Source organism: Arvicola amphibius, chromosome 15 (assembly GCF_903992535.2).
Source record: "Arvicola amphibius chromosome 15, mArvAmp1.2, whole genome shotgun sequence".
Classification (NCBI taxonomy): Eukaryota; Metazoa; Chordata; class Mammalia; order Rodentia; family Cricetidae; genus Arvicola; species Arvicola amphibius.
The window spans coordinates 11,260,292-11,288,198 of record NC_052061.1 but is presented as its reverse complement, the minus strand read 5'-3'; the positions used below and the strand labels follow the sequence as shown (position 1 = coordinate 11,288,198).

The 27,907-nt window shown below is 43.5% G+C and overlaps 1 protein-coding gene across 2 annotated transcripts in view; it reads left to right on the top strand.

The window, feature by feature from the left end:
* Positions 1-783: 783 nt before the first annotated feature.
* The window catches only part of Tent4b (terminal nucleotidyltransferase 4B), a 44,900-nt gene continuing 17,776 nt past the window's right edge, over positions 784-27,907 (top strand). For both annotated transcript variants that reach the window (XM_038312937.1, XM_038312936.1), the window contains exon 1: positions 784-1,425. In XM_038312937.1, coding sequence (XP_038168865.1) covers positions 812-1,425 — 614 coding nt within the window. In that variant the 5' untranslated portion in view covers positions 784-811. The remainder of the gene's footprint in view (positions 1,426-27,907) is intronic.

Genomic DNA, 27,907 nt, shown 5'->3' with positions numbered 1-27,907 from the left:
GGAACGGAGACGCTCGTGCGGCCGCGTGCTTGCCTGGCCCCAGAGCGGAAGCCCGCCCCTCCAGTGCCCGCGCGGCGCGCCGTCAGGAGTCCCGGGGCCGCGCCCCGACCAAGGGGCGGAGCGGGCTGTCCGGAGCAGGGTGGGGAGGCGCAAACGAGCCACTTTCCGCGGACTCGGCAGCAGCCGCGTGCGCCTCGGATTTGTCGCAGAGAGACCGGAGCCGGGCGGCGGCGCGCGCCTCCGATCTGCCCGAAGACCCAGGTACGTACGACCCTGACTAGGCCAGCGCGGGACGTTTGACCGGGCGGTTGCGGCCCCGAAGCCTGCCGCGGCCTCTGTGACGCGCTGTGCGGCCTCGGGACGCCCGCGGACGGCGGGCTGAGGGACGGGGCGGGGCGACCGCGGCGGCGGGGCGGGGCGGAGCGAGGGGCGGAGCCGGTGGAGGCCCCGCCCCGGGGCCGAGCAGCGCGGACGCTACAGAGCAGGCGCGTCCCGCCGCCGCCGCCGCCGCCGCTGCCGCCGCCGCCGCTCGCCCTTCTCGGGAGCCGCCGCCGCCGCCGCCGCCATTTGCACGGGAACCCCGGTGACAGGGGCTCGGCGGAGGGGCGGAGGGAGGGGGAGGGCCTGCGAGCCCCGAAGGCGGGAGCGACGCCGCCGGCGCCGGCCAGGCTCCCTGCGCGACCGCGCCGCCCGCGGCAGAACCCGGGTGGCGGCGGCGGCGGCGGCCGAGGCCGGGCGTGCGCCTGAGGCGGCGGCGGCGGCGGCCCTGCGGGCGGCCGGGAGGGGCGGGGGCAGCGGCCGCCGCCGTTTGATGGATCCGAGGATCGCCTGGTTCCAGCCAGAGCAGCTCGGACCGTCCAACAGTCTGTGGATGCAGATCTGGGAGACGACCCAAGGGCTGAGGAACCTCTATTTCAACCACCACTGTCACAGCAGCGGCACGAGCAGCACGAGCGGCGGCACGGCCAGCGGCGGGAGCGGCAGCGGCCCCAGCAGCCCCGGCGGCACGGCCCCGGCTCCGGCCGGCATGTTCCGCTCGGGTGAGCGCCCGCTGGGCGGCCTCGCCGTGCCCGCGGAGCAGCGGGACTTCCTGCCCCTGGAGACGACCAACAACAACAACAACCACCACCAGCCGGCGGCCTGGGCACGGCGGACAGCGGCAGGCCCCTCGGCGTCGCCGGTCCCATCGGCACCCTCGTCCCCGCGTCCCGCCGCTGCGCTCCCCAGCTCCGAGCCCGCCGATCCGGCCTCGGGCAGCAGCAACAAGAGGAAGCGCGACAACAAGGCCAGCACGTACGGACTCAACTACAGTCTGCTGCAGCCCAGCGGAGGGCGCGCGGCCGGGGGCGGCCGGGCGGACGGTAGCGGGGGCGTGTACAGCGGGACCCCGTGGAAGCGGAGGAACTACAACCAGGGAGTCGTGGGGTAAGTGCTGGCGCTGCGGCCTCTGCGCCGAGGGTCTGTACACTCGCGCAGAGGGGCACACGCCCACAGGGAGCTGGGGGTGGGGTGGGGAGGAACCCCGGCAGGGCCTCCTCCAGAGCATCAGTGGCTATTCCTTGCTTCATCGCTTGGCCGGCCTAGGCCGAGCTTTCTTGGGGATTCCCTTCAGCTATCCACTTCCCTTCCGTAGTCATCCCCACCTTCCTTCTCTCCTAACTGTCCATACCTTCCTGATGCATTCTCACTGCCCTTTTACTGTCTCCTCCCATGCCCTAGAGTTCAGCCTGCCCGCTGATCTCTTCCTGTCCCCCACACCTTGGTCCCCATCACCACTTCCTTAAGATGAAGCCCCTTAGCCCTGGGCCAATACTAACTTCCTGAGAACGTTCTTGCTTTAGCGTCTTTAGATGGTTAGGACCAGGAGGTCCTCTTCTTGCCAAGAATAGAAACATCCAGAATGCTCCTTCCCCTCCCCCAATACCCGACAAGAATCTTGTCAGCCTTGAAAGACACTGTCTGTTCTTGACCCTTTGGCCCATGTTTGTTTATTTAAAAATCTTGAGTTTGCGATGCCTGGACTGTAGTGAATGCAGTTGTGACAGCTTCGTTTAGGTTGGCAGAGATGGTGAGCTCTTCTGAGCCCTGATAGAACTTTCCAGGAGTTCATGGTTGGCAGCCTCTCACTGTGAAGTTGTCACTGTGGCAGAGGCAGAGTGGTTCTCATTTAGGGATGACTGTGGTACTGTGTGTGAACGTTGCTCCACTAGTGACTTTGTCCAGCTCTTACAAAATGGAATCTTACCTGAGCCCTAGTGAATTATGTACATAAGCTGGGAATGTTTCCAGCCTGGTTTCTCTTTGGGAAGAGCCCCTGTGCTGGCTGGATTAGGTTACTGAGTTTCTTCTCCTTTCTTTTTTTTTTTTTATTTTCATTTTTGATAAAATGAAGCTTTTGGACTGTGTTGTGGTTTGCATAGCTCCAGTATGGAAAATCAGCTTGGAAATTGCTTCTCATTTTCAGGTACTGATCTGTAGTGAGGCCTCAGAAAATCAATTAGTAATCCTGTGTAAACCTTTCTTAACTTCGCCCATTCAGGTCTGCCCCGATTGGCAAGGAGAGAGTCGTATGTACCTTCTTGAAGGGCTGTAAAATGAGTTGGTGGGTTCCATGTGCTACAGTGGGTTGGTGTCTGCTCTGTACACTACTATTACAACTCCCACCTTTTATGGAAAAATGCAGTCACGTGGTCAGGACTGGTGCTGGGGAACGCCTCATAGCTGCCCTCATTTTCCAGAGGAGATCCTTCAGGTCATTTTTTGCCCAGCTTCAAGGGCACTCTCCATGGTCATCACCTTTTATTAAAGACTTGTGGTTGCATCCTGTTAGCCTTTCCAAAGTGAAGCATATACTGGTGGTTTAACAACAACAAATTGACGCTGAGAGCTCTGCTAGGTTGGTCTTACTGGAAGGGGCTCTGCTTAGGGAATCAACGTCCACTAGTATCTGGACAGCCCCTAACTGCATTTTACTGAAGCCTCTTGCCTGTTTCTAGAAAAGATACATTATAAATCTGGCTGCCTCTGATAGATCAGAAGTTGTTCTCTTTTCTCCTTAATGTTTAACGTAAATCCTGAAAAAGTTCACACAGAAGCTTCTGATATTGTATTGCCCTCAGAAGGATCAGGGAGGACTGTTCATTTCCCTGAGGGATTACTGTTAAAAACTGACTATAAACTTGTTAAGCGGCTTATCACACCATCAGACTTATATTCTTTCCCACTCCCAGAAGAAGACACCAGCAGTTAGGAGTTCATTTTTCAATCTGAGACTTTTTAGTGTTGAGAGGTACATCAAACACTTCTATGAAAGCTTGCTAAGAGACTCTGGTTCTGAATGATTTTTGTTTTATTTATGCAGCCTTTAAGGGAATTTTCCTATTTTTATTATTTTGTTTGTGTGTGCCTGCATGTGTGCACATGCATGTGTTCACACACATGCCAAGGTAAGGGAGTGGAAGTCATAGGACAACACATTGGGAGTTGGTGTTTTGGTTGGGTCTTGGGTGTTAAACTCAGTCCATCATAGCTGATGGCAAGCTACTTTACCTCCTGAACCATCTTGCCAACCTAGTTTTGCTTTTAAATGCATGTATTTAAACAGTTGGATTTCTGAGTGTACTTTTCAGTAATGTGCTCTTCATTATGTAACACCTTTCTCTGGGAGGCAAAGCATACTTGTCTACTCATCCCAGATACTCACAGGTCAAAGGATGGGTACTGCCAAGGTCCAACTTGGTGAACTGTAAGCTTTATTGGGGTTACTCAAAGAAATGGGAGTGAAAGGTTACTTATACTTATAAAAGTAGAAATGACTCAAAGACAGCTGTATCACCAAAGCTCCCTCCAGCATGGGTGACAGCTCAAAAGGCTGGGAACCTGGAGCACACTACATGGCCTGCAGGCAGCTGACAGGTGGATAGTTTCCTTCCCACATGCCTCAGTTTGTCTAAAGCTCTTTCTAGGAAGCTGGTCAGGTCTCAAAGTCATCTTTGCAGCTGGGCTCTGCTTCTTTGAGAGGGTCTCTCAGGTTTTATTGTTTTCTCTGAAAGGGAGGGGCCTAGTGAATCTGGTCAGTTTCAGGGACTTCCTGAAGCTGTTTTGAGTTATTTATGTTCTTGTTTAAGGAGCTTCCTATAGGGATGGAATTTTTCAGTCACAGTGGAAACTCTTAACATAACACTATTCTGACATTAACATTTAGTGAAACTCTTACCATTTTGTTCTGTGTTCTTGGGATTTAACTAAATGGTAGTGTGCTGGTTGAGCAAATTATGGTTCCTCGACTCTGAATTAACTCTTCCAGATAGGGACTTGGGACACACATTATTACCACGTTTTAGAAACTTTAACAAAACTTTTCTACTTGTTACTGTAATTAACCTCTTCATATATGTGTGTATATATATACACACACATATATATGTATATATATGTGTGTGTATATATATACAGTTGCATTAATTTTTTTTGAAATAATTGATAGGTTAGTAAGAAGTTATAGAAATTAGTAGAGTGGTTGTCATACTTTATTTGCTCAGTTTCATTGTAGTAACATCTCAATTACTAGTTTAATTCAGAAGCAGGGAACTAAATATTTTTATAATCCGTAATGTTTCATATTTTTCCTTTTTTGCATGCATGTGTGTAGAGCTTTACCACATTTATAGATTCTTAACAACCACCACGACAATCAAGATACAGAACTAGGTTAGGTTCATCTTGGTTGTTCACCATGTTTCCTTCATGAGGAGCAAAAACAAAAAGATACAGCTATTCTCTCAACTCAGATTTCTCTGATCTCCATAGTCACACACATCCTTTTTGTCCCTAACACTTAACAAGCACTAGTCTGTTCTCCATCTCTGCAAATTTGCCCTTTTGAGAATGTGATGTAAATGGAATCCTAGCGTCTGTAACTTAGGCTTTTTCTTCTGACTGAAATTTCTTTGTGTGTCATTCAGCTTGCCTTATGTGCCAGTAGTTCCCCTGTCACTGGTAGTATTCCATTGTATGGATGCTCCAGTTAAAGGATAGTCCGGAAAAGTAGTTTCCAGTTGTTGACTTTTAAAATAAAGCTGCTGTAAACATTTATGTGCATATTTTTATGTGAACATAAGGCTTCATTTTGGTGGAATAAATGCCCAAAGTGCTATATGGTAAGTACATGTTTAGTTTAAAGGACCTCCTACCCATTTTTATACTTCTTTTGTGTAAGTGTGTACACGTGCATTTGGAGGTCATAGGTCAACACCGTTCTCCACCTTGTTTTCAAGTTGGCCCCCAGGATCCACCTGTCAGCATCTGTGCTGCTGGCATTGGGGTTACAGGCAAGCCCTGCCTTCCACTGTTTCTCTAAACTCAGGCCCTCACACTTGCATAGCAATCACTTTACCCACCAAGCTGTGTCGCTAGATCTCCTCTGCATTCTTCACTTGATTTCAGTCAAGAGGTTTAGAGTGACTGCATCATGCCAAGTTCCTGTATGAGGGGTTCGGTTCCATGCATCTCTCCAGCACTTGCTGTGAGCACTGTAGTACAGCTCTTCTAACAGATGATCCCTGACAGCTAACTCATGGTGCTGTGATCCCACTAGACTTCTAGGAATAACTGTTTCCCCACCGCCCATCTTGGTTTTATTTACCTGCAGCTTGGTGGTAGAGGACCCTTTGCCTTACTTATGTGCAAAGTCCTGTGTTCCATCCTGGCATTGAGAAAGTCTCAATTCCCATGATTTCCTTAGATTTTACTCTTAGTTGTATTATTCAAAGTTTTTTATTTTGTGGGTGTGTGTGTCATTCAGATACTCCTCAGTGGGGTCTTACTATGTCAGTTTATGCCACGACACTACCCTTAGTGGTTGGCTTTGTTTTTGTAATAAATTAATAGAGAGCGAGAGAGAGACAGAGAACAAGAGTCTTACTATGACCTTGAATACCTGGCAATCCTGCCTCAGCATCCTGAATGTTAGAATTGCCAGTGTTGGCCACTGTGCTTACCTATAGCCATTGAGGGGAATGAAACATCTACTGTTTGTCTTCCCAATTGCCCTTTAATAACCTCTTAAAAACAGCTTGTTCAAAGCCGGATCCAAATATGGTTCTTTCCCTGCTATTTAAATCTTTTAATCTATGGGTTTCTCTGCCATCTGTTTCCCTCTCTATTAAATTTGTTGAAGAAATTAAGTTATTTTTTTTTCTTTCCTTTAGATGAGATTTTTGTATGCATTATGTGTGTGTGTTATGTATTTGGACTTGTGTGCCTGTATGTGCAAGTGGGGAAGCCAGAGAGGACATACGCTCCATTGTTTTCCGCTTTATTCCTTTGAGTTAGGGTTTCTCGCTGTTTTTGGTTAGGCTGGGTGCCACCTAGCTCTGGGGATCTGTTTTGTCTTTCTTCTCCCCTGTCATTCTTGGGGTTGCAGGCATGTATGCTGTGTCACATGTGACTTTCACAGGGGTGCTGCTATCTGAACTCAGATTCTCATGCTTAGGCAGTAAGCTCTCTTACTAAGCCACCTCCTCAGCTCTAGGTAATTGTTTTCTGTAAACTTCCCTGATGTCTGGCTTTTTCTAATTGCATTTCTGTTAGGTTACTTTAGTGGTTGTTTGTTTGGTCTTACAGTTTCTTTAAATTGATAATTGGAACTTTTTTCATAATTTGATAATTTCATAATTCATAATTTGATTTTTTTTCATGAATGCTTTATAGGTGAATGATATATGTTTTTAAAAGGCAGATGGGAGCTGGAGAGATGGCTCAGTGGTTAAGAGCATTGGTTACTCTTTTAGAAGACCCAGGTTCAATTCCCAGCACCCACGTGGTGGCTCCCAATTAGCTGTAACTAGAGTCCCAGTAGGGGAACTGACACCAGCTGAGTTCAGTAGTATGTGCCTTTAATCCCAGCACTGGGGAGGTAGAGGCAGGTGGATCTCTCAGAATGCAAGGCCAATGTGGCCTATACTTGTTCTGGTTTCTGGACAGCCAGGGCTAAGTTGGGAGACCCTATTTCAATAACCAACGACAACAGCAAAAACAAAACCAAACTTTCTTTTGTGATGTTAGTAGCCATTAATGGTGGTTGGCTGGTGGTATTAATGCACTAGGATTGTAAGCTCATATTCTACTTAGAGCCCTTTCCCTTGTTAGCTGGTACTTCTAAGATCTCCTTCCCTGGCTGACTGGGTCATCGTGAGGGCACAGTTCTCTGTTGGAGTACAACCTGAGTGAGGATGGAGGTGGGAGAACTTTTGCACGAGAACATAACTTTAGTTGTGTGCGTGTTTGTGTGTATCTGTCTGTCCTTTCCTCAGTCTGTCCATCTGTCTGAAACGAGAAGGAAGTTCTCCCCATGGTGAACTGTACTAGGCTTTTGGTTTGTGGTCGGAAATGGCATGAAAGCCCTTTGCCCATTGCCACCTTGCCTTGGCTTTTGATCTGTGGCAGCCAAGGGAAGCCTTATGAGTTCTATGGCCTGTGAGCCTGTGCCCAGGAGACAAAGTTCACACAGCTTTCACACAGTATTCAGGAACAGTGCTTGTTTTGTTTTTCCTTTAAATTAGCCTTAGATTATATTTCCTTGTCTGTGCTGTTTTTAACCTTGTAACAAGTCATTCTTGATTTCAGGGTGATAGAACCCATAGGCAGCCTAGAAAGAATGCCTATAGGAAGTAAAGTTGTTAGGAGTCCCCTTCCTCCTTAGACACTTTAAAGGCCACCACTTACACCAGTAGAGCAAGGTCTGTGGCAGCAGGGTGGCCTTTGGGGAGCAAGACTCTGAGGAAACTCTGGACCCCAGCCTCTAGGTCCCCAGCCCTAAGTTAGCTTTGGTATCCTCAGGAGCGTGCAGGAGTTCCTTTGGGGAGGCAGCGGTCAATCATGGCTGTCAAGCAGTCAAGACGGCAGTCACACACACACTCTTACAGTCTGAAGATCTCTTCCTTTTTGTCTCCTTCCCAAGGCATGTGTAGCCAGTAGATTTTGGAAAGCAATTTTAGGTTTATGGAAAAAGTGAGTAGAAAGTTCAGTTTCCATGTGCCCCTGCTCCTGGTTTCCCCATTACTAATGTCTCGAGTAGAGTAAACTTGATGAACCAGTTGCTAAGTACAGTCGTTTGGCAATGGGATTCACTCTTGGTGTTACAGACCCTAGAGCTTGGGCAAATGTGTGCCAAAATGGTTCTAGTGCCCATTCTTCAATTCTCTTTTTTCCACCTATTCATTCCCTTTTGTCTTTTCCAAAACACCTGGCAAACACTAGTTCTTTGTTTCTACAGTTTGCTCCACCCCAGGCTATATTCTAAGTTGCTGTCACTAAGTCCTTCATGTTACCTTTCACTGGCAGCTTGCTTTTGAGAGCCCTTCATGTTTTTCCTGGCTTGGTGAAGCTGATTTCGCTATAGTGCTGAATAACACCATGGATATACCAGTTTGTTTACCCACTTATCTTGTTAGTTCCAAGTTTGGCATTTGTGTATTAAGCTGCTGTAAACTTCATGAGCAAGTTTTTGTATGGCCACACTTTTAGTATCTTTGAATAAATACCAGGGAACATGATTGCTAGATTATATGGTAAGAATTTTTTTTTTTTGTAAAAATACTGCTGAGGGGTCTTCCAAAGTGGCTGTATCATTTTTCAATCATAAAGCAGAAAGTGGGGTTTCTTATTATTTCATGTCTTGCTCCAAGTTATTTTGGCTTTCTGCTATTCTAGTAAATGAGTAGCGGTAACAATTTATGGTTCTCTGATTTCCTTAACAAGTTCATTTGCCTGAAGCACAATCTGAACAAATCAGTGTTGAGATGTGGGGTCTGTAAGAGATGATTAGACAGCCAGATTTGGGGAGGCTGAGACAGGAAAGTGCTGAGTTCAAGACCAGTCTGGGGCTTGGCAGTGGTGGCGCACGCCTTTAATCCCAGCACTTGGGAGGCAGAGGCAGACGGATCTTTGTGAGTTCGAGGCCAGCCTGGTCTACAAGAGCTAGTTCCAGGACAGGCTCCAAAGCCATAGAGAAACCCTGTCTCAAAAAAAACAAAAAACAAAAACAAACAACAACAACAACAAAACAGTCTGGGCTTTATAGCAAGACTCTGCCTTTTGAACTTAGTGCCTCTTGCATGCTAGGCAAGCACTCTGTCACTGAGATACATCCCAGCCCAAGACTCTGTCTCAAGATGAAGCAAATTAATAATGTTGTTATGAGAGTCTTGCCCTCTAGATTGATGTTATTGTTCTTTTTTCCCTTTTTCCATTTTCATGAGTGTATAGTATGCATGTATGTGTGTGTGTAAGCATGCATGTATGTGTGTATACATATATGTGGAGGCCTGAGGTTAATTCTGAGAATCAGTTACTCTTCCACATTATTGCTGCAGGGTCTCTCCATCAAACCTTAGCGTACTGATGAAGCTGGTCTAACTAGCAGGCGGGCTCTGGGACTCCCTGGCCTCTGGCTTCTGAGGCTGTAATTCTAGGCAGGCTTCCATGCCTGTGTGGCAGTTTCAATGGCTTCTGAGGCTCTGAACGCTGGTCTTCACACTTGCAGGGCAAGCACTTACCCACTGAGACATCCTCTTTAGCTTTCTCACATTGCTGCCTTGAGAGTGGATCTGTTGGACTTTCTTCCTCTGTACGCTGTCTTAACCATGGGGTGGGGGGCTCACTCAGGGGAGCAGAGGACTCACCAGAGGAGGCAGAGTTGTTTGTTTCCTTTCTTTTTTTGTGAAGTGTTGCTTTTACTGTATAGCCCAGGGGCCTTGCACTTCAGTTCTGCCTCAGCGCTGGGATTATAGGCATGTGCTAACACTAAACCTTCTTTATCCTTCCAACTCATAGAATTGAGCCAAATACATTTTTATTGCTTTTGCGTTTCTGTTATCTTAGACTAAGATAATTTTATTTTTTATGCCACCCCCTGTCCCCTCCACTCCCTGCCACACATACACACATTTATTAAAAGTATCTGTTCTAGTATTTTGCCCATAATTTATTTGGGTTTTATTCTTACTGAATTTTAAGAATACTTTGCATATTTTAGATATCAACTCTTTATCAGATAATGATTTTGCAGATTTTTTTTGCCATCTGTGGTTTATATTAACTCCTTCCCCAAGTCAGTGTAGTCTGGGTTTGTTCTTTTGCTATTATGTCTAGAAGGCCATCTCCAAACCCAAGAACACCTAGATTTTTTCTTATCATTTAAGGAGTTGTTCTTGACTAGTTTGTTTAGAGACAGGTTGTGCTATTTAGCCCAGGCTAGGTTGGCCTTGAAGTTACCTCAACCCAAGTGATAGATTACAGGTATGAGACACTGGTTATTTTTGGTTTATCGAGACAGGGTTTTTCTGTGTAACAGCCCTTGCTGTCCAGGAACTCACTCTGTAGACCAGGCTGGCCTCAACTCACAGAAATCTGCCTGCCTCTGCCTCCCAAGTGCTGGGATTAAATCCAGCACGGATTGTTTTTTGGTGGTATCTTTATTGTCCAGGCTAGACTCTGAATCCTCCTTCTCTTCCTGAACCCTAGCAACACTGCCCACTTCACCATCTCCACAGTTTTGCCTTTTCCAGAATGTCATATAAGTAAACTCATACACGATGTAGTGTTGTCAGATGGGCTTCTTTCACTTAGCGGGAGGTGTCTTTGCATGGCTTGATAGCCTTTCAGTTAAAGACCACTGGTATGTGCCAGTGGATTTTATAATTTTTTATTTTACATCATGGTCTATGGTTCATTTTAAGGTTTTGTGTATAGGTATAGGTATAAGATCTGCATTTAGAATTGAATTTAGAATATGTTTAGGCTTACTTATTTAATTTTTTATGTATGAGTGTTTTGCTGCATGTCTGCATACCTGGTACTGAGGAGGTGAGAAAAGGATGCATATCCCCTGGGACTGGAGTTGTGGATGTCTGTGAGTTGCCACACACAGTATGGGTGCTGGGAGTAGAATCCAGGCCTCTCTAAGATTGCTCTAAACTGCTGGGCCTTTTCTCCAGCCTCTAGAGTCTTTTTTTTCCCCCTCTCCAAGACTTTTTTTTGTAGCTTTGGCTGTCCTGGCGCTCACTCTGTATACCAGTCTGGCTTTGAATTCACAGAGATTCGCTTGTGTCTGCCTCCTGAGTGCCTGGTTTAAAGGTGTGTACCACCACTATGTGACTGAGTCTTTTGTCTTTTTATATTAATTTTAGAATCCGTTTTTGATATTCAAGCTTTTCTATTTTTACTTTATAGATGAAGCTGAAAAAAAATGACTTAATGGCCACACTGAGTTTTCCTTCTTTCTTTTTCTTTTTTTAAAGGAAAACCATCTTTATTTTTTGTGAGATGTGCTTGTATGCAGGTGTCCTAATAGGCCGGAAGAGAGTATTGGGTTTTCTAGAGAGCTAGAGTTACAGGCAGTTGTGAGTCATGCAGTGTGGGTGCTGGGATCCTCTGCTAGTATTGCAAGTGTGACCACGGTGCAGTTCAGTGCTCTTAACTGATGAGCCATCTCTTTACTCCTAAGTCCTTGTTTCTTTCAAAGATTTATAGACTTTTATACAGGTCCTCTACATATTAGATTCTGTCTGAGTGCTTGTATAAATGATACTATAAGCATCAAATTCTGGACTTATTATTTAACTTATTTCTGACATGAAGTCAACAGTTTTATTTCTTCCTTCCCATTTATTTTTCTTACTGCCTTAGCTGGACTTCTAGTATATGACATTGAATAAGACAGTAGAAATGTACATCTTACCTTGTTCCTAAGTTATTTTTCTTTTGAGACAGGCTTTTTTTGTGTGTGTGACAGCTCTGCTGTTCTGGAGCTTGCTCTATAGACCAGGCTGGCCTTAAACGCACAGGGATCCGCGTATCTCTGCCTCCTGAGTGCTGGGATTAAAGGCCTGTACCACCACTGCTTAGCGACTTGTTCCTAACTTTAATGGTGGGAAAACATCTGATTTCTCACTGTTATAATTTGTTAATTTGAGGTTTTTTTTTTAAAAAAAAGCAAGTTGAACTTCCCTTTTCTAGTTGACTGAGTTTTTTTCCCCTTTTTTGGTGAAGGTTTATTAATTAGTATAACCTTTTTGCATATCAATGCGATTATAGAATTTTTCTTTCTTAGTTGCTGTAATAGATATTATTCTTCAATTTTGAACTAGCCTTGCGTATCTGGAGTAAGGTTCTGTTTATTATAAATTGTTTTGCCTCAGCCTCTTAAGTGCAGATTTTGCAGGTGTGAGCACCATGTCTTCTTAGCATTGTCAAGTTTCATCTAGGCTGACAAATCTGTGGGACCAGTGGTGATTATTTGTCTTTCGTTTCTTTTTATTTTTAAATCGTATGTATATGAGTATGTTTATATATGGCTTTATGAATATGGGTGTTGTATCCACAGAGTCGGTGTTGGTTCCCTGGAGCGGGAGTTAAAAGCAGTTGTGAGCCACTTGACCTGGTGCTGGCATCTGACAGCACCATGTGCTCTTAACTAACTGCTGAGCTGTCTCCAGCCTCCTTTCATTGTTAACAGTAGTAGTTTAATATTTTTATGTGTGTGAATGTTTTGCCTTCAAGCATGTTTGGCACTAGATGGGTGCCTGAGGCCAGAAGAAGGCATTAGGTCTCTTGGAACTGGAGCTACAGGTAAGCAACCATGCAGGAACAGGGAATAGAAGAACCAGGGTCCTCTGTAAAAGCAACTAGTGCTGTTAACCACAGATGATTTCTCCAGGCCCTACTACTAGTAATTTTCATATCCTCTCTTCACTAACCTAGTGAACTAGACATTTATTAGTTTATTTTTAAATAGCAGCCATTATTATAGTCTATATGATGGTTTGTGTGTGCATGAATGCATGCATGCCATACCATGCATTTTGAAGATCATAGGACAAACTTGTGGGAGTTGATTTTTCTCCTTTAACCATGGGATCTGGGCTTTGAACTCAGGACATCAGGCTTGTTCAGTAAGCCCCACTGAGCTAGCTTCTTGGCCTAATTTATGAAATTTTTTTTTTTTTTTTTTTTTAAGAAATAAGCTTTTGGTTTCATCAAAGTTTTCTTCCATGATTTGTATTTGTTTTTAGTTTCATTGCTTTTAAAGTTGTTTGTTTGTTTTGGTTTTTCAAGACAGGGTTTCTCTGTAGTTTTGGACCCTGTCCTGTAACTAGCTATTGTAAACCAGGTTACAATTATTGTAAACCAGTTGGCCTCGAACTCAGAGATCTGTCTACCTCTGCCTCCCACGTCCTGGGATTAAAGGTGTGCGCCACCACCGCCCAGTTATAAAATCATTTCTTCTCCATTTCTCACCAAAACCACCAGCTCATGGCAACCAACCACTAGTCAGTGTTGTTTCTATGGATTTGACTGTTCTGTATATTTCATATTAATAGAGTTGTACTTATTTTTGCTTATATGTCTAGAGACACGGTTTCTCTGGAGTTTTTGGTGCCTGTCCTGGAACTAGCTCTTGTAGACTACAGATTTTCAGATCTGTGTATACACTATGTGGTACACTCCTGCTTTCTAGGAGGTGATCGCTGCTCTAGGGAGGACAGGTGTCCTTTCTATAGTAATGTGCCATGGTGTGTACTTACATGCATGAACAATGTGCCTTGATGTCTGTACTTACAGATTTTACATTAGTGGTTTCTCTCTCTCTGAAGAGAGGGGGGGGGGGGGGCCTGCATGCACACTCGTACCAGTGCCACAGATACATGATTTTGAGGACATGAGGGAATTTGTGAGCCAACACTTAGATATTTTGGTGTTTTATGAGAGAACTTAATTTGAGAAATAAAGCTACAGAAGTTTAAAATCCATGTATTGCCAGGCCTGGTGGAATTTATGGAGCCCTAGGTGCTTACAAGGGTCAGAATCTTAATGTTTGCCGCTTGTCTTCAAGCCACATGTCTCCATTGCAGACAGGTTGTTATGTCCATATGATGAAGAAAATGAGGCTGAAGGAGATAGAGGGGTCCTTTGGTACAGATGTGTGTCAGAAGCAGGTTCAGAATCTAAGGCCAAGGCTTCTTTTGCAGTGATTCTGGGGCTGCAATCAGTGGTCTTGGTTGTTCCAGGAAGGCAGAGTAGGAATTTGTAAGTGATCATTATGTGGGTGACTGGTTCTCATGCTTGCATGGCATGTGCTTTACCTACTGAGCCGTCTTCACAGCCTGATCTTTAACTTGTTAGATAAATCATCAGTGGCATTCAGCAATTTACATCACTATATACTTTTTTATTTTAACTTATTTTTATTTTATGTGTATGGGTGTTCTTCCTGCGTGTATGTTGTTCACCATGTATGTGCAGTGCCTGCAGAAGGACTGCAGTTATAGATGGTAGTGAGCTGTCATGTGGTTATGGGGAATTGAACCTGGGTCCGCTGGAATAGTAGCCAGTGCTCTTAAGCTGCAAAGCCATATATCTCGCCCCCTTGTTATTCAATTTCACCACTTTCTAACTACAATACTTTTTGTCATCTCAAATAGACACTGTAGAATGAATGAACCATATTCCTCTCCAATCCTCTCCTGCTTTCAGTGTTTAAAATTTGCTTATTCTTTGTCATGTAAGTGGGATCAAGTAATATTTATCCTTTTGTGTTTGGCTTTTCTCACTTAGCATAAATAGAGACTTTAAAGGCTTACTCATGTATAGCATATATCAGAATTTTGTATCTTTTCATGAGTATACTATTCCATTGAATATTCTTTTCATTGATGCATTGATTTTTTTTTTTTTGAAGTGCTATATATTGAACCCTTGCATGTACGAGGCAAGTACCCTATCAAAGCCCCATTTCCATTACTTTGTAAATATTTGGGTTGTTTCTTTTTCCTGTTTTTTTTTCTTTTGAGGCGGGGTTTCTATGTGTAGCCCAGGCTGTTCTGGAACTCTATAGACCAGGCTGTCCTCGAACTCACAGAGGTCCACCTGCCTCTGCTGGGATTAAAGGTGGGTGCCACCACATCCCACTATTTGGATTGTTTCTACTGGTCAATTATTGTGAATAATGCTAAATATTGATTTACAAATATTTGATACTCCGCTTTCAGCTCCTTTGGGTTTATATCTAGGAATAAAATTGTTGGGTCAGATGGCAATTTTGTGTTCTCAAATTAAGTTTTACTATTTTTTATTTTAGATAGGGTCTTTCTTGTCCAGACTACCCTCAGCTTTGGGTACATCGAGGCATTAAATACAGTCACGATGTTGTGTGGCAGTTGCCACTATCAGTTCCAGAACATTTTATCACCAAGTAAAATTCTGCCCTTTTCTAGCTCCTGGCAACCAAGAATCTGCTGTCTCTGTGGATTTCCTTGATCTTCACATTTCATGTAATAGAATCATACTGGGTGTGGGCTTTTGTGTGTTCAAGGTTTATCTGTATTGTAGCATGTCTTTTTTCATATACATTAGATGGTTATATCATGTTTTATTAATGACAAATCTTGTAGTTAATTACAGTAAAAACATTACTATGAAGGGACACTATGACCCATGGCAACTCCTATTAAAAAAAAAAAGCAGTTAATTGTGGCTGGTTTACAGCTTCAGAGATTTAGTTTGTGATCTTCATAGTGGTATGCATGGTAGGACAGAGGCAGACATGGTGCTGGAGAGGAGCTGAGAGTTCTACATCTGGATCCCCAGGCATCAGGGGAGGGAGGGAGAGAGAGAGAGACTGAGCCTGGCTCGAGCATTTGAAACCCCGAGTAACACACTTCCTCCAATAAGGCCACACCTACTCCTACAAGGCCATGCTTCCTAATCCCTGTCAAGTAGTTCCATTCCAGATTAAGAATTGAAATATGAGTCTGGTTGCTATTCCTGTTCAAACCACCACATCTTTACTATACAAAATTTATTAATCTAACCATTTGAAGCGTACAGTTCATGTTATCCCATTGTCCATCTCCAGAAATTATCTCCCCAACTGAAGCTCTGTATCAGTTAAACACAGCTGTACTCTCCTCCATTCTTGCTCCAGTAGCCATAATTGTCTATCCCCTGTTACTGAGATTACTCTAGGGACCTCAGATAAATGGGATCAAACAGTATTTATCCTTTGCGTCCTGCTCATTTCATGTTGCATAGTAGTGTCCTCAGGCTTCATCTTTTCATCCATCCACCATTCATCCAGAGATTGACTTGATGTTGTTCTGCCTGTGGCTATCATGAACAATGCCTCTGTGAAGATACCCTGCTTTCAGTTCACTGGGGCTGTGTACCTATGTTTTGTCAGTTTTTCTTCAAGAAACTGCCATAATTTTTTTCAGCTGCTGTTCCATTTTACACTCCCTGTAGCAGGACGCTAGGGTTCCAGTTTGTCACATCCTTGTCTGCACTCTCAAATCAGCTACTAATAACATTTAAATTCAACTTGTCTTACTGTATATCTGAATAACAGTACCACTAAAGCTGGGAGAGCAGAGGATGTTGACAGATGTTACTATAGCACTTCTCACACCTGCCACTCTCCTTCAACTTTCTTTACTCCCAGATATGAAGGCAACACAGTGTAACTTGGTCTGCCACATTACTTCTGAAGACATCCTAGGACCTATGATGGCAGGGGTCAGCAGATGTTCCCTGTAGAGACAGTAGTTACTCTTTATTGGGTCTGTGGGTTCTGTGTCAGCTGCTCCACTCTGGTGTGCTGGGAACAAGCAGACAAAATGGAAAGGAGTGGGGGATTGTACCGTTCTGTCTTCCATGGGATGGTTCGCGAGTTGGGGGGGAGAGAGAGACATAGGTCATCCTTGAAAGAAGAATGTCCCCTTTATTGTGTTCCAGGGCAGCTTATATAGGGCTCTCCTTGACTAATGGCCATGCCCTAGCTCTCGGGATTTTTCAGCTGCAAGCCCACCAGAAACCACTCCCTTGCCATCAGGAACTCATGAGGGTCTTGTGCTCAGAGCAGCTGCAAACACAAGTTGTTTACTCCAACAGCCACGGGGGTCACAGAAAATTCAGGGTCTGAGGGTCAGCAGTCCCCAGCAGGGGATATTGTTTCTGGGAAAAGTATGTATGCTTTAGTCTGAATTATATACTTTTCTTTAAAAAAATCTTTTCTACAGTTTATTATTATTATTATTATTATTTTTTTTTTTTTTTTTGGTTTTTCGAGACAGGGTTTCTCTGCAGCTTTAGAGCCTGTCCTGGAGCTAGCTCTTGTAGACCAGGCTGGTCTCGAACTCACAGAGATCCGCCTGCCTCTGCCTCCTGAGTGCTGGTATTAAAGGCGTGCGTCACCACCGCCCGGCATTTTTACTATTTTATGTATATTAGTGTTTTGCCTGCAAATATGTCTGTGCACCACATTCATGCTTGGTGCTGGAGGAGGATGTGAGCCTAGGAATTGAACCTGGGTCCTTTTCAACAGCAACAGTTCTTATCAACTGAGTCAGCTAACCAGGCCAAATTTTATATATACGTTTCATGCACCCCAGTGTAATTCTGACTTCTTTTCAACCATTTAAAAATGTAAAAGCACTTTTAACTTGTGGACTGTATGATTTCCGTTATACAAGGATTAATGGTAAGGAATGTGGTTTGTTAAAATTTTTAGTAATTTATTTTCTGGTTAAGGCAAAGGGCTCAGTACGTAAGTAGTCGAGCTAATGTCATAAAGTGCTGAGTTCAGAGTAGAAGACCCTGGGCTTTCAGATGTGATGTAAAAAGCTTAAGTGATTGGGCCAAGACCTGACACGGGGCTCAGTACATTGCCTACCATTAAGTGCCTTGTGAGATACAGACAGGGAGGAGGAGGAAGGCAGTCTGTAAGGACATGGAGGATGGTTGGTGGCTACCATGCTAAACGATTGCTGTTTTGGTGAGCCTGTCTTTGTGATATACTATCCTACCCTGTGCCTGAGTGAGCCCAGTAAGATCTTTAGGGCTGAGGTCTGGTAGTCACATCAGGACTTGGAAGTATATGGAGTGACAGGCAGTAGGCGTAGGACTGAAAATGAAGGAAGGTAGTGTCTTGTTTATGCTGTAACAGAACACTAGAGACAGGGTTATTTGCAAAGAACAGATGTTTCTTTCATTTAGTTCTGGAGCTGAGAAGTCCAGAGTCAAAGGGCTGGTGTCAGATATGGAGCTGCTTGGTGCTCTTGTTTTCTAAGCCCCCATGAGAATTGTTCTTAGTGCTGGCTCACAGCAGCTGAAGCATTTTCTAGCTAGTGTCTCTAGTTTCTGCCAACCCTTGCCCTTTTACCCAGAAGTGTTTCAGCAGCTGTGCAGAGTTATAGCAGCAATACCCCTCTCAGTACCAGATCTGTAGTAGGGTTTCCACAGAGGCAGAACCAATAGAATACAGACAGACAGACCAGTCATTTATTAGGAAGTTTAGCTTATAAGATTGTGGAGGTGGAGAAACCCCACAGTAGGCTGCCTGGAAGCTGGAGGTGCTGGGATGACAATAATCTGTAACTCTTTAGTCTTTTTCCAGAGGTCTCAGACTTGGGAATCTGTTGGAGCAGTTGGCCCAATCCCTGCGTTCAGGGGCATGGCTGCCCCAGGGGAGAGAGGTACCTTTAAAAAGAACCGGGTTGGGGATAGCCGCCCTGTTTTTTCCCCGCTTGACCCTCTGCTTCGCTGGAGTCTTGGCTTTATAAGTGTCCCTCTTCCTCCTTTTATTAAAAGTGATTTATTCTAAAAGGACTATTTTTGGTTATTTCAAATCTCCCGCATCAGGAATCAATGATGTAGCTGTCAGTTTGAGACCAAAGGCCTTTCAGGCTCAGGTGCCCAAAGAAACCTAATAGTTGTGTTGCTACGAGGAAATCTCTAAAGATCAGACTAGATACAGGGGACAGGGCCTTGGTCTTGCCTGGAAGTGAAATATCAGAGTTTGTTGATTCCCCATGGGAAGCCTTACCCTTTCTGAGGAAAGGATGAGTGGTAAGGGGTACAGTGGGGTGAGAGGAGGGGAGGGAGTGAGAACAGGGATAGTTATGTAAAATGAGAAGATTGTATTTTAAAAGTTCTTAATAAAAAAGGGGAAAATTGATTTTGCAGAGTCTTCCTAATATTAATAGTATTGTGGGTACATGAACCAGAGAATAGGTGAGAGCCCATGTTACTCTCAGAACCAGCATTAGAATTGAGGGTTTGATTCTTCTGTGAGTTTCTTTTACGTTAGTGACTGTATTGAAGTAGAAGAGAAGCTAAATGGTGGATGGAGAGAATGATGTAATAAAAATAGACCAATACAGAGCCCAAATTTAAATCCCTAAGCTACTATGGATGATAGTGGTTGGTTTTAAGTTAGGATAGTCACACAGGGTTTTTGTTTATGATAGGATAGTTAGGCTGATCTTGAACTCACCATGTAGCTGAAGGTGAACTTGACCTGATAGTCCCACCTTATAGAATTGTAGGGGGTATATCTATCCCTAACTATTTAGCATAATTTTTATCATTAGTAAAAATTTTAGCATATAAAGAAGTCTGCAATATTTATATTTTTTCGACTAATGAGACTTAATAAGGCCATTATTATGGGATGTCTTTTCAGTTTTAGTGTTGCAGAATTTTTATAATAAAGCCAAGTGCGGTGGCACATGCTTGTATTCCCAGTACTTGGAAGCTGGGTCTTGTAGTTTGAATGGGAATAGCCTCTAGGCTCATAGGTTTGAATGTTTGGTTCCCAGTTGGTGGATATTTTAGGAGGTGTGTCACTGGCATGGGCTTTGAAGTTTCTCTCTCCCTTCATCTTGACAATAAAATGTAAGCTCTCAATTACTGCTCCAGTGCCATGCCTACCTGCCTGCATTGCCTATCTGCCTACTTGCTTGCCTCCATGATGAACATGGCTTCACTCTCTGAAACTATAAGCAAGCTCCTAAAAAATTTTTTCTTCTGTATGTTGCCTTGGTCATAGTGTCTCTTCACAGCAATAGAAGAGTAACTAAGACACTAGGCTACATAAAACCAATCTCTAAAAAATAAAAACTAGATTAAATTAAATATAGCTACCCCTCCCACAGTTAGTACACTGTTATTTTTTCATTGTTGTGACCCCCAGAACCTAACAGAAACAACTATAGAGGAAAAGTTTGTTTGGATTTACAGTCCACAGGAGAAGGCATGGCAGAGTTCTGTCAGTGGGGGTACATGATGGGGTTCTGTATATTACGGAGGATCAGGAAGCAGAGACAGAGTGGGGACCAGGACCTACAAAAGCCTGCCCTAGTAGGTAGGCCCACTCCAAATAGTGCCATTATTTATAAGCATTTAAAACATGAGCAAGGTCTAGCAGCTGTCTAGGGAAATGAATCTTTTCCTTTGCCCATGGGTCTTAAAGATCCAAACCTACTTCAGGTTAGAATGACTCTGGCTGTTTTTGTGAGGGTGCCAAGAGTATCATTTCATATAGTGTGTGTGTGGAATATAGGCACAGCAGACAGCATTGTGTATATTTAGAAAAAAATGTCATCCATCTGTTATTTGGTTGTTAAATTTAAAGTATCAGATATGTTTTTATTTTGTTTGCCATTTTTGTGTTAATGCTGTCTGAGTTGGGCAGTGGCAGTACATGCCTCCAGAAGCAGCGGCAGGTAGATCTCTGAGTTTGAGGGTAGCCTGGTCTACAGAGTGAATGACAGAACAGCCGGGGCTACACAGAGAAACCCTGTCTCAAAAAACTTACTAAAAAAGGAGGCTATCTGATTGAGAATATGAAAGAAAAATTTGATATAATGTAGTAGGTTACTGTAGTTCATTTGTGAAATTCCTTTTGGAGGGTATAAAAGATGTGTGTAAAGTTCACAGCTTTTCTGCATGTTCACTCATCACATGTGATTAGAAGTGAAGTTGGAAATGTGAGGAAAGTCTGCAGCAAGGCTGGTTAAGCTCAGCAGGTTAAGAAACTTGTTTCTGGAGTCCTGTCTTGTCCCTGGGACCACATGGTAGAAAAGAACTGGCTACTACAACTTCCTCCAAGTAAATGTAATTAAAATTAAAATACCTTTGCAGTAGATGACAAATAATATATATAATTACTTTTATGTGTATGAGTGTTTGCCTGCATGCACATATGTACCATGTTGAGTGCCTGATGCCCACAGAGCTTAGAAGATAGACATTTCATTTCCTGGAACTGGAATTAGCATGTGGCACTGGCATTGAACGTTCGTTCTCTACAAGAGCAACAAGTACTGTTAGTGACTGAGTCAGTCTCCAAGCCCCAATTTATTCAAGAACTTTAAAGGATAATTTGAGCCCTAGAGTATGAAATATACAGCCATAGACTGGAAAGAATCCAAGATTAACCATAAATGAATGTGAATGAGTGTATAAATTTGAGGTTTTGTGTGTGAGTCAAGTTACTCCGATATAGGGAAAGAAACTGACAAAAACAAGCTCACCTGTATGGCGAGCTTTGGATGATTCTTGCCTCAGTGAACCCAAAGGCAGTTCGGGTGCCCTGCCTTTCTTGGTCTTTGTTTTGTTGATAGTTCTCCCCCCACCCCCCAGACACGGTTTCTCCTGGGATTAAAGGCGTGCCTGCGCCACCACCGCCCAGCTGGTTGTTGGTTTATCTCTGCCACAGCCAAGGAATGTTTCACTAATGGACCGTCTATGACTATCCCTCCAGCAGACTTTATTGTATAGTCTTGTCAGTATCGTATTGGCCAGTTGGAAATAGAACTGTCTCCCTAAAGAGTTTAGTAGGGAAGTAGGGGACAGTCCATTGTGTACTGTAGAAGGAACAGTATATGCTCAGTAGCTGAGAAAAAGGGGGAGTACTCAGTATGGGACACTAGACACTTATCTAGGAAAAAAGATGATAATTTTTTTCCCTTTTCTGAGCTTTTGTCTCCTATAAGCTGCCAAGATGAAAACATTTACTAAGCTTTTAATTGTACATTCCTGTGATAACATGTTAAATTTCTCTCTCTGGGCAGGACTTGGACCATGCCTTTGTTGAGTATGTCCATACTGTGCTTACTACTTAGAGATAACCATTTAGCTGCCATCTCAAATGTTAGGGTTACAGACTCTTAGGGCAGCCCTAAATAACCATTTATTTTACTTAGAAATGGTCACAGAATATAAAGGAATGACGCTGAGGGGAAGACATAAAGTAAAAAAATAAAAAGCATGACAGATTTTGTTTTCTATTCTGGGAGCTGAGGGAATTGAGGAGCCTGCACTTGGGAAGCAGAGGCAGGCAGACCTTGTGAGTAAGAGAGCTACACAAAGAAATCAAAAAAAAAAAAAGGCTGGAGAGATGGCTGGTTGCACTTTCAGAGGACTGGGGTTTTCCAGCACCCACGTGGTGGATCACAACTGTTTGTAACTCCAGTTCCAGGGGATGTGACCCCCTTACGGGCAAAACACCAACACACATAAAATAAAAACAAATTGTTTAAAAACAAAACAAAAAGAACTGTCTCCTGGCTTACCTTAAACTCAAGATTCCTCTGTCTCCTGAGTTTTGAGATTGTAGGGCATACCACCATGCCCAGCTGAGGAAAGAAATTTATAGAGAGAGAAGAGGGGGGAGGCACTATATTCACAAAACTCATTTATGAATTGATTTATCATGGGTATATGGATCTAGGATAAAACTTATGCGCCTGTTCATGGTTTCAGGTATCTGCTGGGGTCTTGGAAGGATCCATGAATGGAGTACACTATTGTTTTTCCCTGTCTTTCACAATAATCCCAAGTGAGTGTTAAAGAAAAGAAGAATTGGAAGAGAATATGGTTTAAATTTTTTTCTGTAAAATTTATATTTATCTTTGCAAAGTTCATAGTAAAATTGATTGGAAAATACAAAAGTTTCCTGTATAACCCTGGCATGCCCCTTCTAAATCCCTATCATGGCATCCATCGCCAGAACAGCACATTTGTTCAGTTAGTGAATCTGGGTAGCAAGTGGCCTGTGATATGTATCAGTATTTGCTGGGAACTTTTTACATTCTATGGAACTGATGGATTCACTATTCTAGTATCATTGTTTTCATTGCCCAAAGAAGTCTTTGCTCTGTCTTTCAACCCTTGGCAGCCATCAGTCCTTTTCCGGTCTTTAGTTTGACTTTTCCCAAGATGTCTTAGAGTTGGAATCATACATTATACAGCCTTCATTTTGGCTTCTTTCACCAGCAGCCAGCAGACTGGTCCCTGGCTTGATAGCTCGCTTCTTTCCACTGCTGTGTAATACATCCTTTGTATGGATGTACTAGACTGTATAGTTACCTGCTGAAAGATGTGAACTGTTTCCAGGCATGGGCATCCTTGAAAAGCTTGCTCAGAATGTCCTGGTGTAGGCTTCTGTGAGCATGTTTTTAGCTCCTTGGATTGCTGGATTATATATGCTTTTGAGCATGTCTGTTCTTTAACTGTGTTTGTCTATTTACCTATTTAAGACAGAGTCTCACTGTGTAAATCTAGAATTTATAGAGAACTGCTGACCTCTGGTGGGATTAAAAGCATGCACCATCACTCCTGGCCTGTGACTTTCTCATTCTCTTTAATATTTTCTTTTTTCATTCTCTTAAATATTTTTCTTGTTTCATGTTTTTTTTTACCCCCTTCATCCCAACCTTTGAGATAAACAAATTTAAAAACAAAGATTATGGGAGCTAGAGCAGTAGCTCAGTGGTTAAGAGCATTGGCCGCTCTTCCAGAAGACCTGTGTTCTCCAGCATCTGCATGGTGGCTCACAGCCATCAATAACTTGTCCCCAGAGAGCAGAGATGCCCTCTTCTGATCTCTGAGTATGCTGTATGTATGTAGTACACAGACATGCAGGCAAAAATACCCATACACATAAAATGATAAAATAAAATGAAAAAAAAAAAAAACAGAGGTTGTGCTGACTGGGATTAGACCTGTAAACACATTAAACTACACCTGTACTGAATTGTCTTTGGAAGGTTTCTTTTAAGAGTAATAGCTTATTTCCTGAGGGTTTGCTTTATACTTTGTAACAGGTTAAGTCTTATTTATCACAGTGATACAGTCAGAAGTTGCCCAGCATTCTTGCTGTGCTCATTCTACAGGTGGGACCTAGGCTGGACATGTAAAATACCATCAGATCAGGATGTAGAGAAAGGTGGGCTCTGGAAGCAGATAAAAGGTGACTGGAGAAGAAAGTTCTGGGACAGCTGGGACTGGGAGTAATAGGAGAGTTTTGGTTCTGGTGCTGTGGCATTTGAGGTGACGGCCTGGCAGAGGTATCTAGCTGATAGCTTGAATTCCATAGCTGGTTAAATATGTTTCTATTTCTACCATGAATTCTGGAGCCTGCTAAAGTCACTCACATTGCTCTGATTTTTGTAGGGCTCGATTGCGCAGTTCTCTTAGTGTATTGGTATATTTGAGAAAAACGAAATGGTATAGAAAGTTGTAAGTCCATAACATCAACTGTCAGTTCCATCTTGGAGGAAAGAAAATACCACCAGTAATTGTGGTCATTTTGGAACTTGGTCTCAAGTTTGAGTCTGTAGAAACAGCACCAGCAGACTTGCATTGAACATGCATGAGGCTGACCACAACTTCTTAATCAGAGGTGTCTGTACCAATGTGCGGTCACTGAGGCCTGGAGTTGGAGTCCTATTTACCCCCTGGTGGCTATGCTGCCCACCATCTGACCACAGAATCCCTTCTACAATTGCTCGGGCTCTCTAGTTACACATGTATAACCTTTTGATCAAAATAATTTGATTTTTTTCTGTGTTATTTTTTTTCTGATATTTCCTTATACAAAGATTTGGTTTTAAAACATACAATGCCATGAACATGTACATTTTGAAAAATTGGTCATAAAAATGTATAATATTTATATATTTATATATAATATATTTATAAAAGTAAATCCCTGCTCTTTGAAGTTACTGCCTAAATTTATTTATTAATAGTAGATTACAGATCTTGTATGAACAAGGAAATGCACACATATCCAAGAGAAGCATATGTACATACGTGTATACACGTATAACCTGGGAACTGTAGAGAGACAACACATCTTATGACTGTTAAATCACTCGCACCCATACCCTTAACCCTGTGGACTGTTTCTGGAACATAGGAGTAAAGAGGCTGGGACTGATAAGAACCTTTGAAATGCTGTGATAATTCATACTCCACCCGCAGTGTATGTGCTTTTTCCATGTATCCTTTTCAAAAGTGTATGCCTAAGACTTCACTCAGCCTACTTACTAATAGTTCTTGGGTAGATCTGGCCGATGCTTTCATGTAACATGAGGTTCTTTTATTAAGAAGCCTGGGTGGTGTTTGTATCATACTGTATTTTATTTCAGTGTTTGCATATTCTGTGTCCTTCTAAAAGGAATGTGATTTTTCACCTACTCTAACTTTTAGAAGGAAAATGCTGTTATCCAAATGGATGACAAAGTATTACGTACTTTTTTTGTACATTGATGACTGGCTGATGGGGGGCACCCCTTGGGTAGCATCACAGTGAGGATACTCACTGCAAAACCCAGGGTACCACAAGAGAATCAAGCCTTCATGTTCTACCCTGCCACCTGGACTTCAGGTTGATCATGCCTGCAGAATGAAGCTTCCCGCCCCTCAAAAGGCCTGGGTCTGGCAGAGCTTGCAGAGCTGCAGAGCTTGCAGACAGAGCACATGGGCTTTCCCCAGAAGGTGAGCAAGAGCCAGGAGGGTGCATATCTCAACTGCACTGGCTCAGAAGCTGGGGAGTTCAGGAGTCTCCAGACCATCCTGTGCATCTCTGCTTCTGGCCATTTATCCTTTAAAGCAGTTTTAAAGATAATCTAGTAAGTGTGGTTTTGAGTTCTCAGAGCAGATCTAGCACACCACTCTAAGGAAGTGGACACAGGATCCCTAGTTTACAGTCAACAGCCTGGGGTTTACAATTAGGCTGGGGCCTCTGGTGGTAGAGGCTCTGTTGCTGTCCCTGGATAAATAATGTCAGAATACAGGTCACCCAGGTAGTAGCTTGCCTGGATATCAAGTTCAACGCCTGCCTGAGCTGCATAACAAGACCCTGTGGCAAGGAATGTAGCTCAGTGTTAGAGCTCTTGCCTAACATGCATAGGGCTCTGGATTCTTATAGTAATTTAAAGAGTTAAATAAATAGAGTAACTAATAGGAGTAGAAGGGAGAAAATAATTCATGGAATATTAAGTACTTGTATAGTTTTTTCTTTTGTAGTGCTGGGGATCCAATCCAGGCCTTTGCCTATCACATGCTAGGCAAAAAACCCCGGTAAACTGCAGCCTAGCCCAGAGGGAAATCCTGTCTCAAAACTTGTAGAACCCTGAATAACTTCCCTTCAAGTTAATCTGTGCTGGCAGAAAGCCCAGAATCCCAGCACTGAAGGCAAATTTTGGAATCTTCTCTACCTTTTCACTATGTTCAGAAACCCCTTTTGTGGGACATTTGTCTTGTGATTGTCTATAGTTTATTTCATGTGTAGTGACGGGGACCCGTGGTCCCTGTCTGAAAGTTGTCTGTTGTGCATCATTGCAGACAGACCGGTAGCCTTACAAAACCTGCTTTGATGAGTTTTTTCTGTGTTCTTGGATAGAGATGGCTCAGGGTAAGGCTCGATTTGACAAGTCCTGTTTATCCTATAGCTTGGTGTACACATTCAAAAGTATTGAGAGAACGGACTTCCTTTTGGCTGGTGACTTCTGACTTAGAACTGAACCGGCAGGTAGACTCAGTGTTTTGCTTGCATTTGAATTAGAAAATGTGTAAGGGAGCCTTTCTCCCCACATTGGGTAGGATGCTAGTATTCTGCAGCAGACTGTGAAGTGAGCTGAGAACTTCATGTTTGCTGGCAGGCCTGTGTAGAGAAGTAATGCAAGCTTTCCTTTCTTCTGTTGTCTGTAAGTGGTAGACATAACCTACAGAAACCTGTAAACCTGAAAGAAGGTTCAAAGGCCTCCAGAAACAAACCGAGGAGCACCAGGCTCCTTTGGATAGCTTTCTGGATTCTCTCAGAGCTGGGAGATTTACGGTCTTATTACAGTTGTGTGCGTGCCATGGTACACCTTTGTAAGCCAGATTACAGCTTGCAGAAGTCAGTCTTCTCTACCATGTGAATCCTAGAATTTAAACTCAGGACTTCAAATTGTCTGTCTGGGTGGCAAATGCCCTTAATCTGTTTTATTTTATGAGACGGATTTTCACTATGTAGTTTTTTTGGCTGACCTCAAACTTACAGAGATCCACCTGCCTTGGGACTTTTAAAATCAAGACATTACTCAGTATTATGTGGCAGACAGGCAGCATGTGATCATGTTTATCATTCCTTCTGGCTCCTGCTTGGCAGTCTGTCCTTCATATGATGAACAACACATGGGCTGGGGAGCATCGGGAACCAGAGCCACATGTTCAGAAGACATAACTGCTCTTGGGCAAAGCCTGAGCTAGAACTCATTTTTTGACATAGTTTTGTTGGTGGTGGTGGGTTTTTGTCTTATTTTTGGTTTTTTATTTTGAAAACTAAGTTGATTGTTCACTTGGTCACATTTTCATGTCATCATGAAGTCATTAATGTTGATGAGGTAAAAGCTGTGGCCAGCGAAAGGTGGGGCATTTTTTTCTTTTCTGAAAGCCAATTTTGGTTTACTTGAGTTTCTATCTTCCTGCTCTGGAGCCAGTGGTCTTTCTAATTGCAGGCCCTTGGCCAACTCCAGCTCATGAGTGCCTCTCTTGAGTCTCTCCCCACTTCTTCCTCCAGTGTAACTCTCCAAGGTCTCAGGGAGTTGGAAGCAAGGAGTGCTGCTTTCATGCCCTCTGCTGCACAGCATGGGTTCAGTTCTGCCAACCAGCCTACTTTGTCCCTTTGTCTTGTCCAGTACTTTCTTCACCCCCAGCTCTCACCTCTGCCTACCCCACAAGGCCCAGCCAGTCTGTACATGTCCACTCTTCCTGGAGTTCCAGTCCTACCACCATC